General features: G+C 34.2%; 4 protein-coding genes across 4 annotated transcripts; 3 read left to right on the forward strand and 1 right to left on the reverse strand.

Moving 5' to 3' along the window:
• On the forward strand, nt 3597-4266 carry LOC104718846. The gene is made up of 3 exons (XM_010436648.1): nt 3597-3680; nt 3761-3837; nt 3925-4266. Exons 1-3 carry the CDS (start codon nt 3628-3630, stop codon nt 4140-4142), a joined length of 348 nt encoding a protein of 115 aa, XP_010434950.1. The 5' UTR covers nt 3597-3627; the 3' UTR covers nt 4143-4266.
• LOC104718847 (1-deoxy-D-xylulose-5-phosphate synthase, chloroplastic) lies at nt 5365-9081 on the reverse strand. Its single transcript, XM_010436649.2, has 9 exons — nt 8623-9081; nt 8180-8305; nt 7778-8093; nt 7390-7661; nt 7032-7305; nt 6655-6962; nt 6283-6564; nt 5907-6191; nt 5365-5826 (listed from the first exon to the last, which is right to left on the reverse strand). The coding sequence occupies exons 1-9, from the start codon at nt 8773-8775 to the stop codon at nt 5686-5688; spliced, it is 2157 nt and encodes a 718-aa protein (XP_010434951.1). The 5' UTR covers nt 8776-9081; the 3' UTR covers nt 5365-5685.
• On the forward strand, nt 15909-17605 carry LOC104718848 (UDP-glycosyltransferase 75D1-like). Its single transcript, XM_010436650.2, has one exon. It carries the CDS (start codon nt 16009-16011, stop codon nt 17431-17433), a length of 1425 nt encoding a protein of 474 aa, XP_010434952.1. The 5' UTR covers nt 15909-16008; the 3' UTR covers nt 17434-17605.
• Nucleotides 19953-21335, forward strand: LOC104720348. The gene is made up of 2 exons (XM_010438267.1): nt 19953-20347; nt 20519-21335. Exons 1-2 carry the CDS (start codon nt 19953-19955, stop codon nt 21333-21335), a joined length of 1212 nt encoding a protein of 403 aa, XP_010436569.1.

A 22878-nucleotide genomic window follows, 5' to 3' on the forward strand; every position in this document is an offset into this window, starting at 1 on the left:
GGGGGGGGTTTCTTCACAGAAGATCTTATTTTTAAAATCCACATTTACAAAATAGTTGAACAATTTAAGGAAAAAAACTAAGAAACTTCTGTATATAGCTGGACCTTTGCTGATTTTTTTTGTTTATCTTGCTTTTATAGACAAAAACATTACAGAAAATGACATGGCGTAGTTTTCTTTGATAATTGCACCACATTTATCTAATACTAGACTAGGACCCGCCCGGATTTATAGTTTTAAAAATAAAATAAAATTTAATAAAGTAAATATTTTTAGTAAGTAAAAATTATCTATAAAAGTAAATAGATACACCGATATGTCCAATGTGATATTTGATCAATGTGATATTTGATGTAAAAAGCGTGACTCTGTGGTTGAGACTATTAATCACATTTTTTTTATTGTCATCGCTCGTGTGAAGTTTGGGATTTATTTTCGACTCTGGTCTCATCAGAGGGTTTTCCATATGAGTCGGTGTACTCGAATTTGAATTTTGTTTTCTGGAGGGATGCCTCTCAACAAGGTGATCCTGATCAACTTCTTCAATTACCATGAATTTTATGGGCAATCTGGAAGGGCATAAATAAAAAAAGGTTTTCAAGGTTTAGAGATCGAAACGAATTATATAATTGCTCAGGTTTGGTTGTTCAAAGAGTAAGAGAGAGAGAGAGATCTTGGTCGTTTTGGTGAGAAGGAGAAAGAGATCAACAAAGCTTTGTGTTAGAGAGAAAGAACAGGAACAAAATCGTTAGTGTTTGGGAGGAAATGGTTTTCGACAAATCAAATTGTTGTCAAAGGTAACGAAATTTAGTGGCGTTATTCCCAATCCTTTCATAGTCAGTCATTCTCCTCTTTACAGAACTGTATTTGGATTTAAGCTCTGTGAGTTATGGGCAGTTTTGTCGGACACGTTCTTTCAGTCGCAAATTAATACTAGCAGGTGTTTCGGGCTCGGTTGCGGGTTCATCTGAGATCTGATCATGCCGAAATTTTGTGGGAAGCTTCTGGACTTCTAGAATTTGCTTTTATCCGGAGGGATAAGAAAGTTAATGATTTGTTTTAATTTCATGGTTTCACCTTTGAGTTTGTTCTTTTCTGTTTTTCCTGGCAGTTTGGTTTCAATGCTTGTTTGTTGTTTTGATTGGTTGTAGGAGCGATTTTGGTTGTTTCTGGAATTTGGAGGGCCTCTCTTTTGGTTGTAGTCATTTTTGTGAATCACTTGTTAAGGTGAGTGCGTGACCATGAGCTTATCTAAGCGATTGGGTTGTATGACTTGTTTTGGGTGATGATGTGTAGGTACGGTGAAAGTGTTATTGATTGTTCTATTTAATGGTTGGTTTGTTATATTTTATTTGTAGTTGTACTCTTTATTCGCTTGTGTGTATAACTCGTAGATGGGAGGATCGCCTCAATGGGTATTTCTGGTAATACTCACGCATCTCATTGTGTTGTGGTGCAGGTAGAGGCAAAGTGTAATCGTGAGATCATGGCAATGGAGAGGAGGATGTTTTAGTAACTTTGTTGTTATGCTTTGGTTTCTGCTAGGTTGCTAGAATTGGAATGTTGGTGTTAGAACCATGGTTTAAGTTGCTAGTTTATGGTCTATGATTCTGGTTAATTATTGGTTTATTATTATTAGTATTTTTCGCTGCTTATTTGGTGAATTGAGTTTCTGCATATTTAAATAAATATTTTTGGGTTATTTATTTATTATTTATTATTTATTACTATTATTTGTTATTTATTATTATAAAAAACGGGTCAGGTCATTTCAGTCTAGTATCAGAGCCCTTACGACTCTAGGTTTCGGTTCACGTTGATGTTCTGGATTTTCATGCTGTGATTGATTATGTGAGTTAGTCAATTGTGTGTGACATGGAGTCCTAGAACACTCTCTTCGAGCCTTCAATGAGATTCCATGGTATGTTATGTTATTGTGTGTGGTTTTGGGTTGTTTTATGCTTGTTAGTCTCTGTTCTTGGAAGTGCATTGGTTAAAGGTGTTTGAGTTGTTGGTCGTAGATGTGGGCGTAGTCTTGGTTGTGGTCGGACAGGTTCCTGAGGCCAGCGAGTGTGTGGTCCAGAGTTTCGCGAGGATGTACGTCAGATGTCGCAAGTGTATCAGGAGGGACCAGAGGGGGTTAGCCGGTGAGCGTGCTGGACATTCTGGAAACCCAGGTGTTGGGTTACAACAAGAGGATCCCAAGGTCGAGATGATCGCTTGGCGGATCTGTTGACGTGTTGTTGGAGCGGTTACCGAGAGTGGAACTAGTGTAGGCTCCAGTTGTGCCACATGTGGCGTCGTGGCGGGGTGTAGCCGAGGGCTGCAGATTTTGAGGAGTTTCTATCTTATGTTAGGAGGATGGAGTAGTTGTAGATGACCGGTACTAAATTCTTCTCGAGAGGTATTGAGCCTAGAGAGGTGGATAGGTGGACGTATGCAGTTGGAGCAGATATTTCTCTGTTTGGTGGGTAATCCAGTTGGATATTAGAAGTTGAGTGGGAAGGTGTAACATTCCAATGTTTATTCGGACCACAAGAGGTACTTTTTGTCAGGAGATGTTTATAGTCATTAAGGATTGTGGTCTAAGAGTGAGACAGTATAACTCGAAGACGCTGGTCTGAGAGTGAGATCGGTATGGCTTGAAGGTTTCGACCTAAGGGTGGAGGAGTTGGGAGCAAGCAATGTCTAGGACGTGGGTATAAACATAACGACAGAATGTAGACCTCGAGAGTTGATGGTGGTTTAATCTTGGATTTTAGTTGTGTTGGCCGGTGGGCCAAGGTTCTATGACTGGTGTGGTCATGAATGTGTAGATAAGTTCAAAGTTATTTATATATATTAAATTATTTTCCTAAGTAAAAATAACGTATAAAAGTAAATAGATAAACTTTTAGTTATAGAAAATAGTAGTTTCTTTTTTTGCTATAATACACTAATGTATATAAATCTACTATCTACATACATTACCATTAAGATGATATAATTGACACGTGTCACAATTTTGTTACTCAAATGTTGACACATGTCACGATCTAGTTAATTAGTAACTTTGACATCTAGTTTTATATAATAAGATGAATAACTTTGACATCAAACTTTATATAATAAGATATATAGAAATATTAAAGCTAAAAAAATGAATTAAATGATATTCACAAGTAATAGAAAAAAAACAAACAAGAAAGCCTAAGAATTAAGAAAATTAGAGTATAATAATATTTTATAACTAAAATACAAAATTAAATTGAGAAATGTTTGAGGTCTAATTTCAAAGATATCTGAAAATTTAATTTATTGATAAAATGCTTGTTTAGCACTTATAAAATAATATGTAATTAAATTTTAATAAGATATGTTTCCCTATGCAAAAAAAAATGTGTATATAACTTAGCTTATAATATTTATACACCTAGAAAAAGCATACTGTATATGGTATTGATCAATGACTGGATAATCTATAATGTATTTCTTTTTTTTTGCACTTGTTCAAAAAAATATTGTCTGTCGTGTCTATGTGTTCTGCATTTGTGTGAATGTGTGTGTATATAATAAAGTGTTTTAGGCTGTCGATAAATGGATCCATCTTAATTTATTTGTTTGGTGGCTAACAAAGTTAAAAAAAAGATGGGTTTGTCTTGCTTACCGCTTTCACCCGCAAATGGTCCTATTCCTAACAGGTCAGCGTAGTTTATATTCTTAAAACCATGTTTATGAAAAGTTCTCTTAGTCACTCTTCTTCGATATGTTCTACTGTTAGGGATGTCGCATTCAAGATACCGGATAACTGTGACGAATGTAAGAAAATTATGACTGAAACCATACCCAAATTCAAAGGTAGAATAATTAATATTTAGTTTTAAGTATATATAATTGCATCCATGTTGTAATAATTGTTTTGTGTAATGTTTGATTGATTATTAGGAGTTGCATCATGTGTGACGGATACTAAGAACCAAAAGATTGTGGTCACTGGGAGTTTTAACGAGGAGAAGTTGTTGAAAAAACTCAAGAAAGTAACATGTGAAGACGTGGAGATTGTGGTCAAAAGTGAGAAGAAGGGTGATGAGCGTACTGAATTGGAGAAGTTTCTGATGATGTTCAGTGATGGAAATCCCAACGCCAAATGTACTATTTCGTAATGTGTAGTTTCGTCAAAATAGACCTTTTTACAGGTTTTGTGGCATCAAGTTTCATATCATTTTCGAGAAAAACAAAAAAAACAAGTCTATTGCATTGCATGAACTATAAATCACATATATTAACCTATCACCTATGTATTGGCAGTTTTTTTTTGAAGTTGTTTGTTTTAAATTATTCACATATATTAATAAATTAATTTTCTTATCAATTTGAACTTTATTCTATTGTTTGAGCTTATCAATTTAATTAAGATTTACATTATAGTATGTTTTTGTGGTAAAGATAAACTAATACAGTATAGAAAATTGATTACATTCATCTTTATGAGGTAAAAATAATAATCCTAAAATAAACCGTTTTTAATGAAAGAGGGATAAGAGCATAATTAAGGTACTATATATGTGGTGTCTTTTTTTATAATTCAATTTAATTAAGATTTACACTACATTAAGTTTGTTTGATACAGACTATAGACACATTACAAAGTAAAAATTGCATAAAATGATCTTTACTAAAAAAACATAATCTTAATCATCTTATTTAAAAAATATGAAATGTTAAAAAAATATGAAGTACTCTCTCCATTTCAAAATAGTTGTCATTCTAGATTCACTTTTTTCAATTTAGTTATCTTTTTCGTTTTCCTATGTCATTTGTAATAGAAAAAATATCTCATTCGCTATTTACTATATAAATAAAATATCAAATACTTTAGAATTTTAATAGTCAAAAATGATATAATATCAAATTTATCCATTTTTTAATTTGTGAGAAACAAACAATCTATAACGAAAACTAATTCGAATCGGAAAGAGTATTAGACAAGAACATAATTTCTGTAGTATCTTTTCTTTTCTTATTTCCTCCGGATTTTTTTACTTGTCGTTCTAGAGTTAAATTTTTGTTTCATATTACTTGTCATTTTGTATTTACGAGGCAATATTATCAATCAAATATCCAGTTTTATCTTTTATTTTTAGCTTTCTAATTACTTAAAAAGTTAAAACAAATGAAATGATGTGTTAATGAAAGGTAAAACAAAAATTTAAATTGTTTTCAGTGAGTAATTAACAAGATAGATAACTCTTTCTCATATAGCGCCTTTCCATGCCTTAGACTTTAGAGTCTTGGTCTTGGGAGTTGGAGCTTTTGTTAAAGAAAGTAAACCGGAAAAAATTCCAGGTCAGCGGATTGGTGCGTTCGAATCACTCGTACCGGACATCTCACACAAAGGTTAAATGAAGATACACAAAGAAATGTAAATGATTTTTACAAGATGCATGTTAGATGATTGTACAACTCGATCTTCATCACACCCCTAACCAAAATTACAAAAATAAAAAATACCAATTTTACCATAACACTAATTTTTTACACAACCATACAACCTTGCCTTTGCTTTTTTTCTTAAATCATCTCAGTTGCTAAAGGACTTTTTCTGCTACTTCTTTTCGGCGGGAACCTTGATCAGTAGTACTTAGAATAAACCTTCGGTTGCATTTAGGATGTTCGTATATATGTTTTAGCCACAGACTCTTACTCTCAGAACAGAGCTTCCCTTGGTGCACCGATTAAGTTAAGTGCGGTTGCTGCGATGTGAGATGGCATGAGTCCAGCTTCGGCTAGTTGATCAGCTGGTGCACCGTGGTCGATGTACCGATCCGGCAGTACCATTGGCCTCCACTGTATACAAAGTTTGCAAATTAGAAACAATAGATTTTGAAAAGACAGAACATATATATGTAAGTAAGTAAGTAAGTAACCTTGAGTTTCCCATCAAGAAGACCATCGAGAGCAAGGAACTGAACAACATGCGATCCAAACCCTCCAATCGAACCTTCTTCAACTGTAATCAGCACCTCGTGCGATTTAGCTAAGCTGCGAATGAGAGCACGGTCCAATGGTTTGCAAAACCTTGCATCTGCTACAGTTACGTTTAATCCACGTTCTTCGAGCATTATGGCTGCTCCTAAACAGCTCTGAACTGCTGAGCCATAACCTAACAGCGCAACCCTCTCTCCTTCCTTTAAAATTCTACCTCTCCCAATCTGAAATATCCCCAAAGAGTTTGTTTTTATGATCAAGATAGTTTAAGGAAGAGAGAAAAAAATAATATGAGAAGATCAGATTAAGTTATACCTCAATGGGAACACCTTTGTTTCCTGGAGGTAACGCAACGCCAATACCGTTACCTCTAGGGTAACGGAAACAAGAAGGACGATCATCAATCGCAGCAGCAGTTGCAACCATGTTAAAAAGATCAGCTTCATCTGATGGAGCCATAACTATCATGTTAGGAAGGCAAGCCATAAACGTCACATCAAAAGCTCCACAATGTGTCGGACCATCAGCTCCAACTAGCCCAGCTCTATCCATCGCAAATCTCACCGGTAACTTTTGCAAATCGACATCATGTACAACCTATACAGAGAAGGTCACCATCCATATACTCTATTAGTTTTCTAAAACGTTTCATTAAAAAGTAAACTAGTTTAAGATGTTTGAACTTGCCTGGTCATAAGCACGCTGCATGAAAGACGAATATATAGCACAGAAGGGCTTAAGACCTTCACAAGCTAAACCCGCAGCAAAAGTAACTGCATGTTGTTCTGCTATCCCAACATCAAAACATCTTGTTGGGAAGCGACGTTGGAAGAGATTTAAACCAGTCCCACCTCCCATGGCTGCATGAATCGCAACAACATTTTTGTCTACCTCTGCTTCCGCTACTAATGCCTCCGCAAAGTAAGTTGTGTAAGACTGTGTCTTATTAGTAGTTTTGAACTGTTTACCCGTCGCTGGATCAAATTTGACAACACCTGAAAGAAAAAAGAATCAATACATACTGCATTTCTTAAGAACTAAAGAAGAATGGTAAGTCCATTTACCATGGTATTTGTCATCAGCTCTCTCTGCGTAAGGATAACCACGACCTTTCTCTGTCACGACATGAATAAGTACTGGTCCTGTAGTTCTTGCACTCTTAACTTCTTTGAGAATAGCCACCATATCGTCTATGTTGTGCCCATCAACTGGACCAATATAGTAAAGACCTAGTTCTTCAAACAGTGATGATCCAGTCCCGCTTATCATTCCTCGAGCATACTCATCTACCTTAGCAGCCAATTGGTGCATCGGCCCGCCTATTTGCTTTGTCACACCCTATAGACAACAAAAGCTAACATTCTTATCAACTCCATAAGGACTCTTAGCCATCCAAGAAAAGAAACGGGAAAAAAAACTTGCCTTTGCGACTTCTCTCAACTCCCTGAGAGCCGGGTTAGACTGTAAGCGACTAAGAGCACTACTCAAAGCTCCAACAGGTGGACTTGGTCCATCCAAAGTAGCAGTAGGTAATGAGACTTGCTTGTTGTCATTGAGAATCACAATCATATCAGAGTCTAGATATCCTGCATTGTTCATGGCTTCATAAGCCTGCCCTGCCGTCATCGCACCATCACCAATCACAGCAACCACGTTGTTGTTATTACCCTTCAAATCCCTTCCTACCGCCATTCCTGTAAACCCAAAATTTCTGATTCAGTCTTGTTTTCTTGTTACTACTGTTTACTTTCTAGACAAAACAAGACAAAGGAAAAGACACTAAAGGGACTGATTGATTAGTTTAGATTACCTAAGCCAGCAGAAATAGTGGTTGAACTGTGTCCTGTACCAAAGCAATCATGTTCACTCTCTCCTCGTTTGGTGAAACCGGAGAGACCATTGGTTTGCCTCATTGTCGGCATCTTTCCTCTTCTCCCTGTAAGAATCTTGTGAGGATAAGACTGATGACCAACATCCCAAAGAATCTTGTCCTGTGGAGTGTTGAAAATGTAATGAAGAGCCACGGTAAGCTCCACAACACCAAGACTTGACCCCAAATGTCCACCGGTTTTAGACACATTGAAGATCACATCTGATCTCAGCTCATCAGACAGTTGTTTCAGTTCCTGCATGCCACCACCAATCCTATTAATTTGGGACAACAATTTTGTAGAAAGCTAAAACCAAATAGACCAAAGCTTAAAGTTTTTACCTTGACAGAAAGATTTTTCATGTGGATTGGGTAGTTGATTGTGTCAAGTAACGGAGTTGGTGGTCTGTTTGAATAATACTCACCCTTCTCTGCAAGTGAAGCATACACTTTTGCCTTTCTGTTTGACTGTAAAGTGTACACAACACAAACCCCCCCAAGTTACAACAATAATATAAAGACCAAAAGCTGTCGTTTTCTCTAATCAGTTCCCAGAATTCAGAACTAAAAAGAGTCCAATTTCACAATACTTTTCTTGAAATTTCCAATAAACTAACATATAAAAAAGGAGTCCAATTTGTTTGACTTTAGACAAAAACAAAGTAAACCCATTATTTAATTCAAGATTTCACCAAACGGGTAGCTATAAAAAATCTCACAGTTCCTTCCTAAAGTATACTTTCACCGATGAAGCAGAGAAGAAGAGAAGAGAGAAGTCAACTTACATGGGAATTGTTGTTGTTGTTGGGTCTCAGACATGGCGAAGAAAGATCTGTAACCAAAGATCGAGAAGAAGACAAAGGAGTTGATTTGCAAGAATCAGTTGAAGCTCCTTTGGTTATTATGTAAGAAGGAAAAGCAAATGCAGATGAAGCCATTAGAAAAAAGGTGACTTTTTTTTTCTGAACCTCAGAAAGAAAAAAGAAAAAAAAAAGTTGAAAACTTTGAGAATGTAAGTACGATTTTTATAGAGAATATAATTTTAGGAAAACTTATGTTATCAAGAACAGTGAAAACAATATAGCATAAAACGCACTTTAGGAGAAGAATCCACTAAAAACAAAAGTGTATGTTAAATGGTGGTGTTGGTGACAATGGTGGTGGTGGAGAGTTGAAGAAGAACTGTTAAAAGATGGAGACTTATTTTAAAAATAAAACGACAAGAAAGCAAACTTCATGAATCACGAATTTTATGTAACCGTGGTTTGATTAAAAAAGAGAGATATTGGAGATGGTTCGTCATCCGCAGAGAACTTGAGATTTTGGTTGGGCCACGTCAACCAAGAAATCCAAGTTTTGGATAGATTTTGATATGCGTTGGTACATTAGTACATATGTATGTATTAATTCATTTATAAAAATCTTCTTTTTAAAAAAAATGATATTTTTTTTAATTTAAAATTTATTTTATCTAATGTTTTTACAACAAAAGTGGGAAAGGGCATATTATCATTTCAGCTAAAGAACAATTGTGATTTGGTAAAAAGTTTTTTTTTTTTAAACAACATTAGCATTTGTTTTAAAAAAAACAATTTTAAGGAAAGGAAGAGTCATCAACAAAATGGGGAAATATATTTAGTTTTTATAAAGAAACAAATCTTGTTTGTTGATGTTTATTTTCTTAAATTTTGTATAAACATTATAGGAGCAAAAATGATAGTGTAAAAAATTATATTAGTGTCATCACTCTTATTTTCGGTTCAATAAAATTTAATATCAATATAAAAAAACACATACACACATATATTGATCAAATATTAAGAGCTGACACATAATTAATAAAAACATCTCCTAAAATGAGTGTGAATCAAAATGACATCTTCAATTGTTGGTTTCAATTGATGTTATGGTAAAATATTCTATTTTTGAATTGATATTTTTAGTTACGTGTTTGAGATAATTTTTGGGTTACTATTGTAGATACAAAATTTGGATAACCTTATCGGAATTGTTTCGAGGGCAAAACAACAAAATTTTCAAATTTAAAAAAATGAGAATAAGCAGTTGATCTTACATAATGACATCTTTTGGAGGTTCTTAAATTCATATTTATTTCTCAAAATTTCAAACAAACGGACTACAATTTGCTCACAAAGATAATCGACAAAACGATTTAATGCATTTGTCTAAAGTGATATTTGCATTGTAAATATGTAGTGCATGTTCCCCTGAGTAAGACTTTAACATTCAAAAGTTAAGCAAATCATACGATGCATATTGTACTCCAAATCACTTGTTGGTCGAACCTAAAACATTACCATCACTTCTCCTCTTGTTTAAATCGGCTCTCCATATAGTCATGTTGAGTAGAGTTTGTAACATCGAAAGTGACTTTTGTCTATAGATTTCAAAGTTTTGGTTCTTATATGAGAGCATTCAAAATTTGGCTTTCTATGTAGGGATCTTTTACTTACAAGTATGTCCACAATCTCGCCATTGAGCTAAGCATGTATAATGAAGTTAACAATGACAGAATTCTACCATACTCTGAACTCAGATCCAAATCAATTGTGCCACCACTGTCGGATCAGTATGCACTATTACCACCATGTACGGATTCAAATCCTAAGGAAGGGACGCTACAAAGTGACAGCCACATATCATAGATTGATGACACGATGACAAAGACCGAATTGATGGCGATCACCATTAGTGATGAGAGTCTTGATACGATTAATGAAGATTTATGTGAATACATGACCTTTATAAAAAAAATTCTTTCAAGTATTCTTCATAATTACAAAAAATTCCAACGGCCACTCGTTGTGTCAGATAATGGCGTGACAAATATATATAGTTTTTATAAAGAAACAAATTTTGTTTATTGATATTTATTTTCTTAAATTTTGTATAACATTAGAGGAGCAAAAATGATATTGTAATAATTTATGTTAGTGTCATCGCTCTGATTTTCAGTTCAATAAAATTTAATATCAATTTTTTAAAGAACACACACACATATTGATCAAATATGAAGAGCTGACACATAATTAACAAAAACATCTCCTAAAATGAGTGTGAATCAAAATGACATCCTTAATTGTTGGTTTCAGTTGATATTATGGTAAAATGTTATATTTTAAATTGATATTTTTAATTACGTATTGAAGATAGTTTTCGTATTACTATTTTAGATACAAAATTTGGATAACCTTATCGGAATTGCTTCGAGGGAAAAACAACAAAATTCTCAATTTTTTAAAAATGTGAATAGGCGGTTGATCTTACGTAATGACATCTTTTGGAGGCTCTTAATTTCATATTCATTTCTCAAAATTTCAAACAAACGGACTACAATTTGCTCACAACGATAATCGACAAAACGATTTAATGCATTTGTCTAAAGAGATTTCTGCATCGTAAATATGTAGTGCATGTTCCCCAAAGTAAGACTTTAACATTCAAAAGTTAAGCAAATCATATGATGCATATTGTACTCCCATTCACTTCTTGGTCGAGCCTAAAAAATTACCATCACTTCTCCTCTTGTTAAATCGGCTCTCCATATCCACGTTGAGTAGAGTTTGTAACATGGAAAGAGATTTGTGTGTATAGATTTCAAAGTTTTGGTTCTTATATGAGATCATTTAACATTTGGCGTCGTATGTAGGGATATTTTACTTACAAGTATGTCCACAATCTCGCCATTGAGCTATGCATGCACAATGAAGTTAACAATTACATAATCCTACCATCCTCTGAAATAATCAATCGTGCCACCACTGTCGGATCAGAATGCACTATTACCACCGCGTACGGATTCAAATCCTCCCGAAGGGACGCTTCAAGTTGACGACCACATATCATAGACTGATGGCACGACGACAAAGACCGAATTGATGACGATCACCATTAGTGATGAGAGTCTTGATAGGATTAATGAAGAATTCATGTGAATACATGACCTTTATAAGTATTTTTCTTTTAAGCGTTTTTCATAATTACGAAAAAATTCCAACGAATACTCGTTGTGTCAGATTATGGCGTGACAAATGTATATAGTTTTTTATAAAGAAACAAATCTTGTTTATTGAAATTTTTTTCTTAAATTTTGTATAAACATTACATGAGCAAAAATGACAGTGTGATAATATATGTTAGTGTCATCGCTCTTATTTTTGGTTCAATAAAATTTAATATCAATTTTTTTAAAAAAACACACATACACATATTGATTAAATACTAAGAGCTGACACATAATTAACAAAAACAACTCCTAAAATGAGTGTATATCAAAATGACATCCTTAATTGTTGGTTCAGTTAATGTTATGGTAAAATGTTATATTTTAAAACTGATATTGTTAATTACGTGTTGAAGATAGTTTTCAGATAACTATTTTAGATACAAAATTTTGATAACGTTATCGGAATTGCTTTGAGTGCAAAATAACAAAATTCTCAATTTTTCAAAAATGTGAATAGGCGGTTGATCTTACGTAATAACATCTTGTGAAGGCTCTTAAATTCATATTCATTTCTCAAAATTTCAGACAAATGAAATACAATTTGCTCACAGAGAAAATCGACAAAACGATTTAATGCATTTGTCTAAAAATATATTTGCATCATAAATATGTAGTGCATGTTTTCCTGACTAAGACTTCACCATTCAAAAGTTTAACAAATCATATGATGCATATTGTACCACAAATCACTTTTTGGTTGAGAGCCTAAGACATTACCATCACTTCTCCTCTTGTTAAATCGGCTCTTCATATAGCCCCCTTGAGTAGAGTTTGTAACATGGAAAAAGACTCTTGTGCATAGATTTCAAAGTTTTGATTTTTATATGAGATCATTTAAAATTTGGCGTTGTGTATAGGAATCTTTTACTTACAAGTTTCTCCACGGTCTCACCATCGAGCTAAGAATGCATGATGAAGTTAACAACGACGCAATCCTACCATTCTCTAAGTTCAGATCCAAATCAATTGTGCCCCCATTGTCAGATCATAACGCACTATTACCGTCGCATACATATTCAAATTCTACCGAAGGGGCACCTACACGCTGACGACTACATAGAATGATAAGCAACATTGTAATTCTGAGATTTTTTTCGTTTCAATTATTTCTCAGAATTACGAAAAAATTCCAACCTACAATAGAACCTCATACAACCTTGATCTTAACCTTTTTTTTTTTTCAATCCCAATCTTATAATATGCTCATGATGTAGTGTTTTGAAACTTCATAAACTTTAAATATTATTAATATTTTTAACAAGATAAGAAAAAAAGATATGAAAAAAAAAACTAACGAATTATGTTTACACGAACCATATCCATAAAGCAGTTTTTCGACATATTATTTACAATGAAATAGCTTAACTTTTTCGTTCACTCTAACTTGAAAAAAAAAATAATTATTTTTGACATGTCTTGAGCTTATGGATGAATCAAACTAACTAGTTGCGTAAGAGACAAGATAATCATGAAGATTCGCATAATCTCATAAAAAAAAATCACTTATTAACTATAACAAAAATAAATAACTATTATCCAATTAAAGTTATATTAAATAACTTATAATGTTATTGTAATTTGTAAATATCAACAATTCAACATTTCTTTGGTTAACACTTAGCACAATGTAAAGACTATCTCAATCTAAAGACTAACTCAGTCTTTTATTTTAGACTAAACAAAGATCCGCCCGATGTGCAGGTTTAAATTTTTGTAAAATTAAATTAAATTTAATAAAAATATATTAAAATTTGTTCTATGTTATTTATAAGTTTTATTTTTGCTATAATATACTGATTTATATCTATTTACAAATATTTTATGTATATTACCATTACCATTAAAAACGTATTTTTTACACCTAAATATATTGTATGTTATATATATATATATATATTTTTTTTACCACCACCTAGAAAATGTATGTATGAACACATTAAGTCAACTATTATATGTCTTTTTACTTTCACTTTTGCATAGTACTTTTAATTATTAAAATTATTGGCTAAAAAAAGCATATATTACATAGTATACTAATCAATAATGTATCATCACAATAGTGTATGACCAACCATGGAGAGAACCTCGGCTCCGCCCTCGTCCCTTATGCAGAGAATCTTGCGTCCAACCTCCTCTATCATGGAGAGAACTTTGGCCTCACCTTCCTCCCTTGGGGAATAACCTTGTGTCCAACCTCCTATACATTTTTCCCTTTAGGGAGATAACCTTGCGTCCAACCTCCTCCACCATAGAAAGAACCTCGGCTTTTCCTTCCTCATGTGTGGAGACAACATATTTACGTCTTTCAATTATCTCAAAATGGCTTGTTCCGACAACCAATGAAACTAAAGACCCTTTTCTAATGTCACAAAATATTTTGATAGTAACTAATGTTAATTTTTCCATTGTATTTGTGCAACTATCTTTGACACACCATGATGTAGTCTTTGTCTCTGGAACTCTCTGAATGCTACATTTCTTAGTGAGCCCCATGTCCACTCCCAGTTCATGGCCACCTTCTTCAGTGGGCCCCTTGTCTACTCCTGGCTCACCCATATTCGGCGGCCGGTCTGTTACGTCCGAGAGGAATACTTGTTTACCAACCTTACAAATCACCATATTACCGACCCTTCCTCATAATACTTGTTTTGTCCTCGCTCGCACAGTTACGACAATCACTTCCCGAAAGGTCACTCATGCTGAAACTACTTCAGCTCAAGCACACTTAACTCTGAAGTTCTCTTAACCCTTGATCGAAAATATAAGTGCACTTTGGTGATATGGTTTCCAAATCAATTCTTTTAAACCTATCCGCAAACCATCGTGTCACAGTCTCCGAACTCCTATGGATCTATCAACAACAATTTATGTTTTTCCAATCTATCTATCTTCGTTTGTTTCAAGCTTATTTTTGATTAGCATATTTTGTCTAACTATTAGGTTGATGAGCTTCTACTCCTTCCTTTTAGGATTGAATTAATGGTAAAAATTATGTTTGCACAAAAAAGAGTCTATGAACACACAATCAAGGTTGAAAAATTAGAAGAAAATTAATTTGACATAAATAAAGAAATAATAGAAAATTATAAACACGATAATATATGAATCCCAAATAATTCAAAGGTGAAAAGATAAATTAAATAAAAAAATCTATAAAATACTACATTAAATTTTAAAATGCAGTATTAGAAAAGGAACACACATATATTTTTGTTAAAAAATTAGCTTTCAATTAAAAAAGTTCTACCAATAGAACAAAGTTGAAAACAATATTTTTGAAAAAAATATTTTGTTAGATGAAAATATGAGACGATCTATGTTTATATAGAAGTGACTATTTACAAATATTAGAATTAATAATTAACTGTATATTTTCTTTATTCCCATTTCAATTTTTTTTGTAGAATTAATAACTTAAAATTAAAAATAAGTAAATAATGTTATAATTTTGAATTTATGAAATATATATATAATCTCTTTATAAGTATTAAAAAAAATTATAATTTTTGTAACTTTTTGATAATTATATTTTTACATTATTAATATCGTTTAAAACAGAATATTTTGTTTTTTTGTTGTAATCTCAAAATCTCGAGTTGATATAAACTTGACACATGTCAAAATGAATGTTGTTAATGACTAACTTTCAAAACTCAAATTTATATAATAAGATATATAGCATTATTTCGTATGTAAATTAATGTCAAACAATTCTACTTTTCCACGTCAGTTGAATGTTCTCATTCGTTTCCACATCAATATATATCACTATGACTTGATGTACAAGAATTTTTTGATAGAAAATCATAAGCAAAACTAGTAAAGAAAAAAAAAACTATTTTCAAAATGAATGATTTCACACGCATGGTTGGCCAAATGGTCGTGTGCTCGTGTCCACTGAATCCAAACGAACTTTTTATCTTTTAGAGATTTTCGTCACCACTAACGTCACAAAATTGCGTTGTCCAATGTTTAGTTAGTGGGGTTTGCTCTGTTTTTGTCTTTTTAAATAGTAATATTATTATAACTTTCCCTTTTCACTTAGATCTGTGTCACTACAAACCTCTCTATAAATCCAAACTATAATTGTAGTATTGTCTCTCATTACTAACAAAGTAACTACACCATCCCAAAAACTAAACGAATGGACAACAATAATTCGAAGTCACCCACTGGTCCACACTTTCTATTCGTGACATATCCAGCACAAGGTCACATCAACCCATCTCTCGAGCTAGCCAAACGTCTAGCCGGAACCATCTCTAATGCTAGAGTCACCTTCGCCGCCCCGATCTCCGCCTACAACCGCCGCATGTTCTCTCAAGAAATTGTCCCCGAAACCCTAACCTTCGCTACCTATTCCGATGGCCATGACGACGGCTTTAAGTCGTCTACTTCCTTCGACAAATCTCCTCAAGACGCGGTTGCAAACTACATGTCTGATATGAGACGACGTGGCAAAGAGACACTAACCGAACTAATCGAAGATAACCGGAGGCAGAACCGGCCTTTCACTTGCGTGGTTTACACGATCCTCCTCACTTGGATCGCTGAGCTAGCGCGTGAGATTCACCTTCCTTCGGCTCTTCTTTGGGTCCAACCTGTAACAGTCTTCTCCATCTTTTACCATTACTTCAACGGCTACGAAGATGCAATCTCAGAGATGGGTAATAACCCCTCTAGTTCTATTAAATTACCGTCTCTGCCACTGCTCACTCTCCGTGATCTTCCCTCATTCCTCGTCTCTTCCAACGCCTACGCGTTTCTTCTGCCGGCTTTTCGAGATCAGCTTGAGTCACTGGAGGAAGAAGCAAACCCTAAGATCCTCATCAACAGTTTCCAAGCGCTTGAGCCAGAAGCTATGACTTCGGTTCCAGATAATTACAAGATTGTCCCCATCGGTCCGTTATTAACCTTGAGAACGGGTTCGTCGAGTCACAGTGAGTACATAGAGTGGTTGGATACGAAATCAGATTCGTCTGTGGTTTATGTTTCGTTCGGGACCATTGCCGTGTTGAACAAGAAACAGCTTGTGGAGCTTTGCAAGGCGTTGATTCAGAGTCGGAGGCCGTTCTTGTGGGTGATTACGGATAAGTCGTACAGAAGTAGAGAAGATGAGAAAGAGAAAGAAGAAGATTGCATAAAGAGTTTTAGAGAAGAGCTCGATGAGATAGGTATGGTGGTTTCTTGGTGCGATCAGTTTAGGGTTTTGAACCATAGGTCGATCGGTTGTTTTGTGACGCATTGCGGATGGAACTCAACGTTGGAGAGCTTGGTCGCAGGAGTTCCGGTTGTGGCGTTTCCGCAGTGGACTGATCAGATGACGAACGCGAAGCTTTTAGAAGATTGTTGGAAGACAGGTGTGAGAGTGATGGAGAAGAAAGATGATGAAGGAGTTGTGTTGGTGGAGAGTGAGGAGATACGGCGATGCATTGAGGAAGTGATGGAGGGGAAGGCGGAGGAGTTTAGAGGAAACGCGGCGAGGTGGAAGGATTTAGCTGCGGAAGCGGTGAGAGAAGGTGGCTCTTCTTTCAATCATCTTAAAGCTTTCGCCGATGAGCGCATGTGATTCGGTCTTAGAGATAACAGTTCCGTAGTTTTCCTTTTCAAATGATACTTGTTCCATTTTACATAGTGAAATTTTGTTTATTTTTATTTGATTCTTTTCATGTTTTTATACAAAATTTGATTTCATTAAAAATGTTATGGCTATTATGAAAATTCTTTAGTGTCTTTTCATAGGGTTGGATTGATGAATATCTTGAAGTTTGAAATGAAGTCTCATCTTGTGAAAAAAAAATGACAAAAACCACAATACAATAATCAAACCATCCATTTTAGTAGACAAACACATATTTTCGACTGTTACTAATTAACCACATATATCGTTCTCTTTGTTAGGAATTCACTTTTTTGTTTTTTTTTACTATTTGTTGCAGTTCCGACAATTCGGCATATTTTGTTTCTAAAGACTTTGGATATGAAGAGACAAAGATAAACTAGTGCGTAAACTTGGTAAACAAAATGATGATATGAACACCGGTTTTAAGACTGTTTGAGTCAATTCAGTATTTATCGTTTATATTGCTTATAGAATTTAATGTCAAACAACCTACTTTTTTCACGTAAGTTGAATGTTCTCATTCGTTAGATATCACTTTCACTTTAATATATCTGTGTTAGATATAACATCAGATTTTATATCAGATTTTGGCTTTTTGATTATGCAAAATCTACTTTTTCAGCCATTCATGATTTTTTAATACATAGGTTTCCTAAATATGAGGGAAACCAGATTTTTGTAGATTTTACCAATACCTTCATAGAATACAAATACCACATTTTGTGGGTTTTTAGGAAAATATTAAGTAACTTTTTATTTTTTTATTTTCCTTTTTTGTTTTTTCTTTATATAAAAACTATCATAAATTCAATCAAACTTTTTTTAAAAAGTACTTATATATAAAACCCAAAAACTAATCAAGTTACCATTCAAGTTTTTGCAAAAACTAAAATCTACACCACAGAACAAAAACTCAAAAAACCAAAAACTAAAAGCCAAAAACTAAAAACTAAAAACAAAAACCATTTAAAAACTACAAAACATTCAGGGCTTTATAGAAATTTTGACCGGAAGACTTGCAGGTTTCCGATTTAACCAATCTGGCCTGGGTTTTAAAACATTGCAATGAGGAGACTCATAGAGGAACTATATGTAATACTAGAATTTGTACACGTGCACATGCAGAATTTTATTTAAAATATTTTCTATCAATAGAAAATTTTAAGCTCAAATATAATCATTCAAACATTTGAGTATAAATCTATTATAAACAATAAACTTACTTTACTAAGTAATATACACGGGAAATCGGTATTTTCATACCCCAGCTAAGGGGGTATGTTGAATTCCTACCCCATCTATCACATTGAGCAAATCCATACATAAGGTTAACTAAAATTCAAATTAGCTACACCAACTTGCAAAACGGTGTTGAATCATACACAACCCGTAACAATGTTAATAGACCGTTAACGGTGCTTACGTGGAAGCCACGTAAGAAACGACGTCGTTTTGAGAAACGAAAGAAACAACTTCTTTTATTCAAAACATCGTCGTTTCCATTGTCTTCTTCCCCATTTCTTCTTTCCCGATTCGAGAGAAAGTTTGTTCAAACCCGACTCTTGTTTCTTCTCTTCTTTTCACCCATAAATCAAAATCAATTGGTCAATTGATTCAATTAGCAACAATTATCAATCGTGGAGAGTGAATGAAAGTGCAATTAACCGTATTGTCATCGGAAAATGAGGTAATTTTAATCCAATTTTTAGGGGTTTTGTAAATTGAGATACTTAAGAGTGTTTATTTAGAAAACCCGATGGATTTTGGATGTAATTGTGTAGTTTGGATGAGATTGATGTGTGATCTTAAGTTTGGAATTAGTTTAGCTCTTAAAAAATATCATGAACACCAAGTGTTCGATAATATGTGTAAACGAAAATGAAGAACCCTCTAATTCTTTAAATTTTTATTTTTTTCAGCTCTGATGAGGATGTTATTTTCCAATGCTACAATGGTGGAGAGTTTGGAGTTGTTGATGGGAATAAAACTACTTATGTTGGAGGATCGGTTCTAACACTTGAAAGCAAAGCCGAAACAGTTGTGACTAATTTGATGGCGGCGTTGGACGATCCTCTCTGTGGGCAAAAAATCTGGTATAAGTATCCCTTCGAGGATTTTTCAGAGCTGAAGTTAATGAATGAAGATCAGAATTTTCAGAAAATGTGTACAACCGCAGTTTGGGTGAAGTCGATTGAAATTTTTCTTGAGAAACAATATCATGAGCTTCTTGAAGACGGGCAACATAGTGAGAGAGTTGGTGGTAATGGTTCTGGTGGCGATGGTTCTCATGGTGATGGATCTGGTGGTGATGGTTCTCGTGGTTATGATAGAGATGTTGGTAGGGTTTTGTTGACATGGAAGATCGAGTGGAGTAGAACTTAGCAGGTTTTGTTGACAAAGAAGAGCATGGTAATGATGAGGATACTCCTCCTAACTATGATTGTGAGGAAGTTGAAAGAAGATATATGAGGTGCAAAAAAGGTAGTGGAGAAATCAGATTAGAGCAAGTCTTTGATAGTATATCTGAGTTTAAAGAAGTTGTGGTTGATTATGCTCTTAAAAATGGAGAGAATATAAAGTTTACAAGATGGGGATCAGAGAGAAGTGAAGTAAGGTGTGCTATTGGAGGGAATTGCAACTTCAAAATCTACTGCTCCTATGAAGATAAAATTGGGAAGTACATGGTGAAGACATGCAATGATGTGCATGCATGTACTAAGGATGGGTTTAGTAAAGTGATCAAAAGTGGAGTCCTTGCTCAGTTGTTCTTGAATGACATTAGGAAAGATCCGACATTCAAGGCCAAGGCGATGCAAGATGCAGTTGAGGAGCGTTACACAATAGTTGCTACTTATGATCAGTGTCGAACAGCTATAGGAAAAACATTGAAGATGATTCAAGAGGAATATATGATGAGAAATTTGCTCGAATACATGATTACATGGAACATCTTTTAGAGTAAGGAAATCTGTTTCTAATATGTGTTTCATGTAATCATGTTTCTAATATGTGTTTGAATTCTGTTTTGTAGATCAAATCCAGGTTTAACAGTGGACGTTGGGACGATGACTGATGATAATGGTGTAGTCAAGTTTGATAGGTTTTATGTCTGCTTTGCAGCCCTTCGAAAAACTTGGATAGCATATTGTCGGCCAATAATTGGCATAGATGGATGCTTCTTAAATGGTGTGAAAGGACAACTGTTGGTTGCTGTAGGAAGAGATGCCAACAATCAGTTCTACCCGGTTGCTTGGGCAGTTGTGCAAACAGAGAACTTTGACGCTTGGTTGTGGTTCATTAAGAAGCTGAAGGTTGATTTGACACTCGAAAATGGTGATGGATTTACTCTTATTTCTGATAGACAAAAAGGGTTGCTCAATGCTGTTGATCAAGAGTTACCAAAGGTGGAACACCGGATATGTGCACGCCATATCTGTGGCAATCTGAGAAGAGTTTACCCGGGTAAAGATTTGCCTAAGAAGTTGTTTTGGACAGTTGCCAAGAGTTTTAACGAAGCGGAGTATAATAGAGCAATCGAGGAATTGAAGAAGTTTGATGAAGGTTTGTATGATGCTGTCATGCAAAGAAATCCGCAAAACTGTAGTCGTGCCTTCTTCGGATGCAAATCAAGTTGTGAGGATGTTTCTAACAATTTTTCTGAGTCTTACAACAATGCCATCAATAAAGCACGGGAGATGCCATTAGTGGAGATGTTGGAGACAATAAGAAGACAAACTATGATGCATATAGATGTGAGGCTCAAGAAGGCTATGAAACGTCAAGGTAAATACACTCTCAAAGTCGCCAACACCATCAAAGAGGAAGAGAGGTTGCGAAAGTATTGTTAGGCAATTCCTTGTGGAAATGGACAATATGAGGTTCTTAAAAATAAACATGGATTCAAGGTTATTTGAATGCAAAGACATGTGCATGTCCAAGATGGAAGATGACAGTGCTCCCTTGCCGCCATGTTTTAAGAGATATACTGACCAAGAAGCACAATCCTAAGCATTATGTTAACTGTGATTGGTACTTGGCATCAACAAATGTCATGATTTACTCTGAGTCGATCTCATCAGTTAATGGCATTGGTTTTTGGATAAGATCTCAGGAGCCTAGGATTCAACCACCACCACGAAAAGTAACAAAAGGTCCCAAAAATACATTATGTTCTCAAGAACTCACCTGAAGAAGCTGATGATGAAGACATCTTAATCGATTTCGCCAAAAAACCCAAAATGTTTAAAAAATCTCCAAATTAATTGAACAAACTTTCTCTCGACATCGTTTTGAGTAAAAGAAGCTGTTTCTTTCGTTTCTCAAAACGACGTCGTTTCGTACGTGGCTTCCATGTAAGCACCCGTTAATGGTCTATTAACACAGTTACGGGTTGTGTATGATTCAACACTGTTTTGCAAGTTGGTGTAGCTAATTTGAATTTTAGTTAACCTTATTTATGGATTTGCTCAATATGATAGATGGGGTAGGAAGTCAATATACCCCCTTAGATGGGGTATGAAAAGACCGATTTTTTTCTAATATACACCATATATTGTTGAAAATAATGTTTTCTTGACAAACAAATAATTTGATATATATCAAGTGGTAACTAAGATGACTTTAATAATTTGATTGGGTCTTAGAGATACCAGTTCCCTATTTTTCCCTTTTCAAATGATACTTTCTTAGTTCCATTTTACAAAATATTTTAATGAAATTTTGCTTATTTATATTTGATTTTATTCATGTTTTAATACAAATTTTGATTTCATTAATAAATTTATGGATTAATAATATTTTTTAGTGTCTTTTCATAAGATTGGGTTGATGAATCATGAATGTCTTGAGAAGGTTGAAATGGAGTACCATCATCTGAAAAAATGACAAAAACCACATTACAATAAGTGAATAAACCATCCATTTTAGTAGGACAAACACATATTTTCGACTGTTACTAATTGACCACATCGTTCTCTTTGTTAGGAATTTTTTTTTTTTTGACTAATTTAGTGCAGTTCCTACAGTTCAGCATATTTTGTTTCTAAAGACTTTGGATATGAAGAGACAAAGATAAACTAGCGCGTAAACTTGGTAAACAAAATGATGATATATATCACAAATCTTTTTATTCCTCATCTGTTATTGTTTTCTTCAATTATGTATAAAAACTGTTTTGTTAAAAATCAAAAATCATTTCCACTACTCCAACTACAAACCCCATGATCTCGCCGGATCTACTCAAATAAAATTGTTGTACGGGACTCCTTTTTAGTATAAATATTTTCTGAAACTCTTCTCCAAATTTCGCATAACACAAACAAAAAAAAATTAGAAATGATCACACAAATATAAAACTCTTTTCTAAGAACTGTCCAAAAGGATAATTTTCTT

The sequence above is a fragment of the Camelina sativa genome, chromosome 10, assembly GCF_000633955.1.
Source record: "Camelina sativa cultivar DH55 chromosome 10, Cs, whole genome shotgun sequence".
Lineage (NCBI taxonomy): Eukaryota > Viridiplantae > Streptophyta > Magnoliopsida > Brassicales > Brassicaceae > Camelina > Camelina sativa.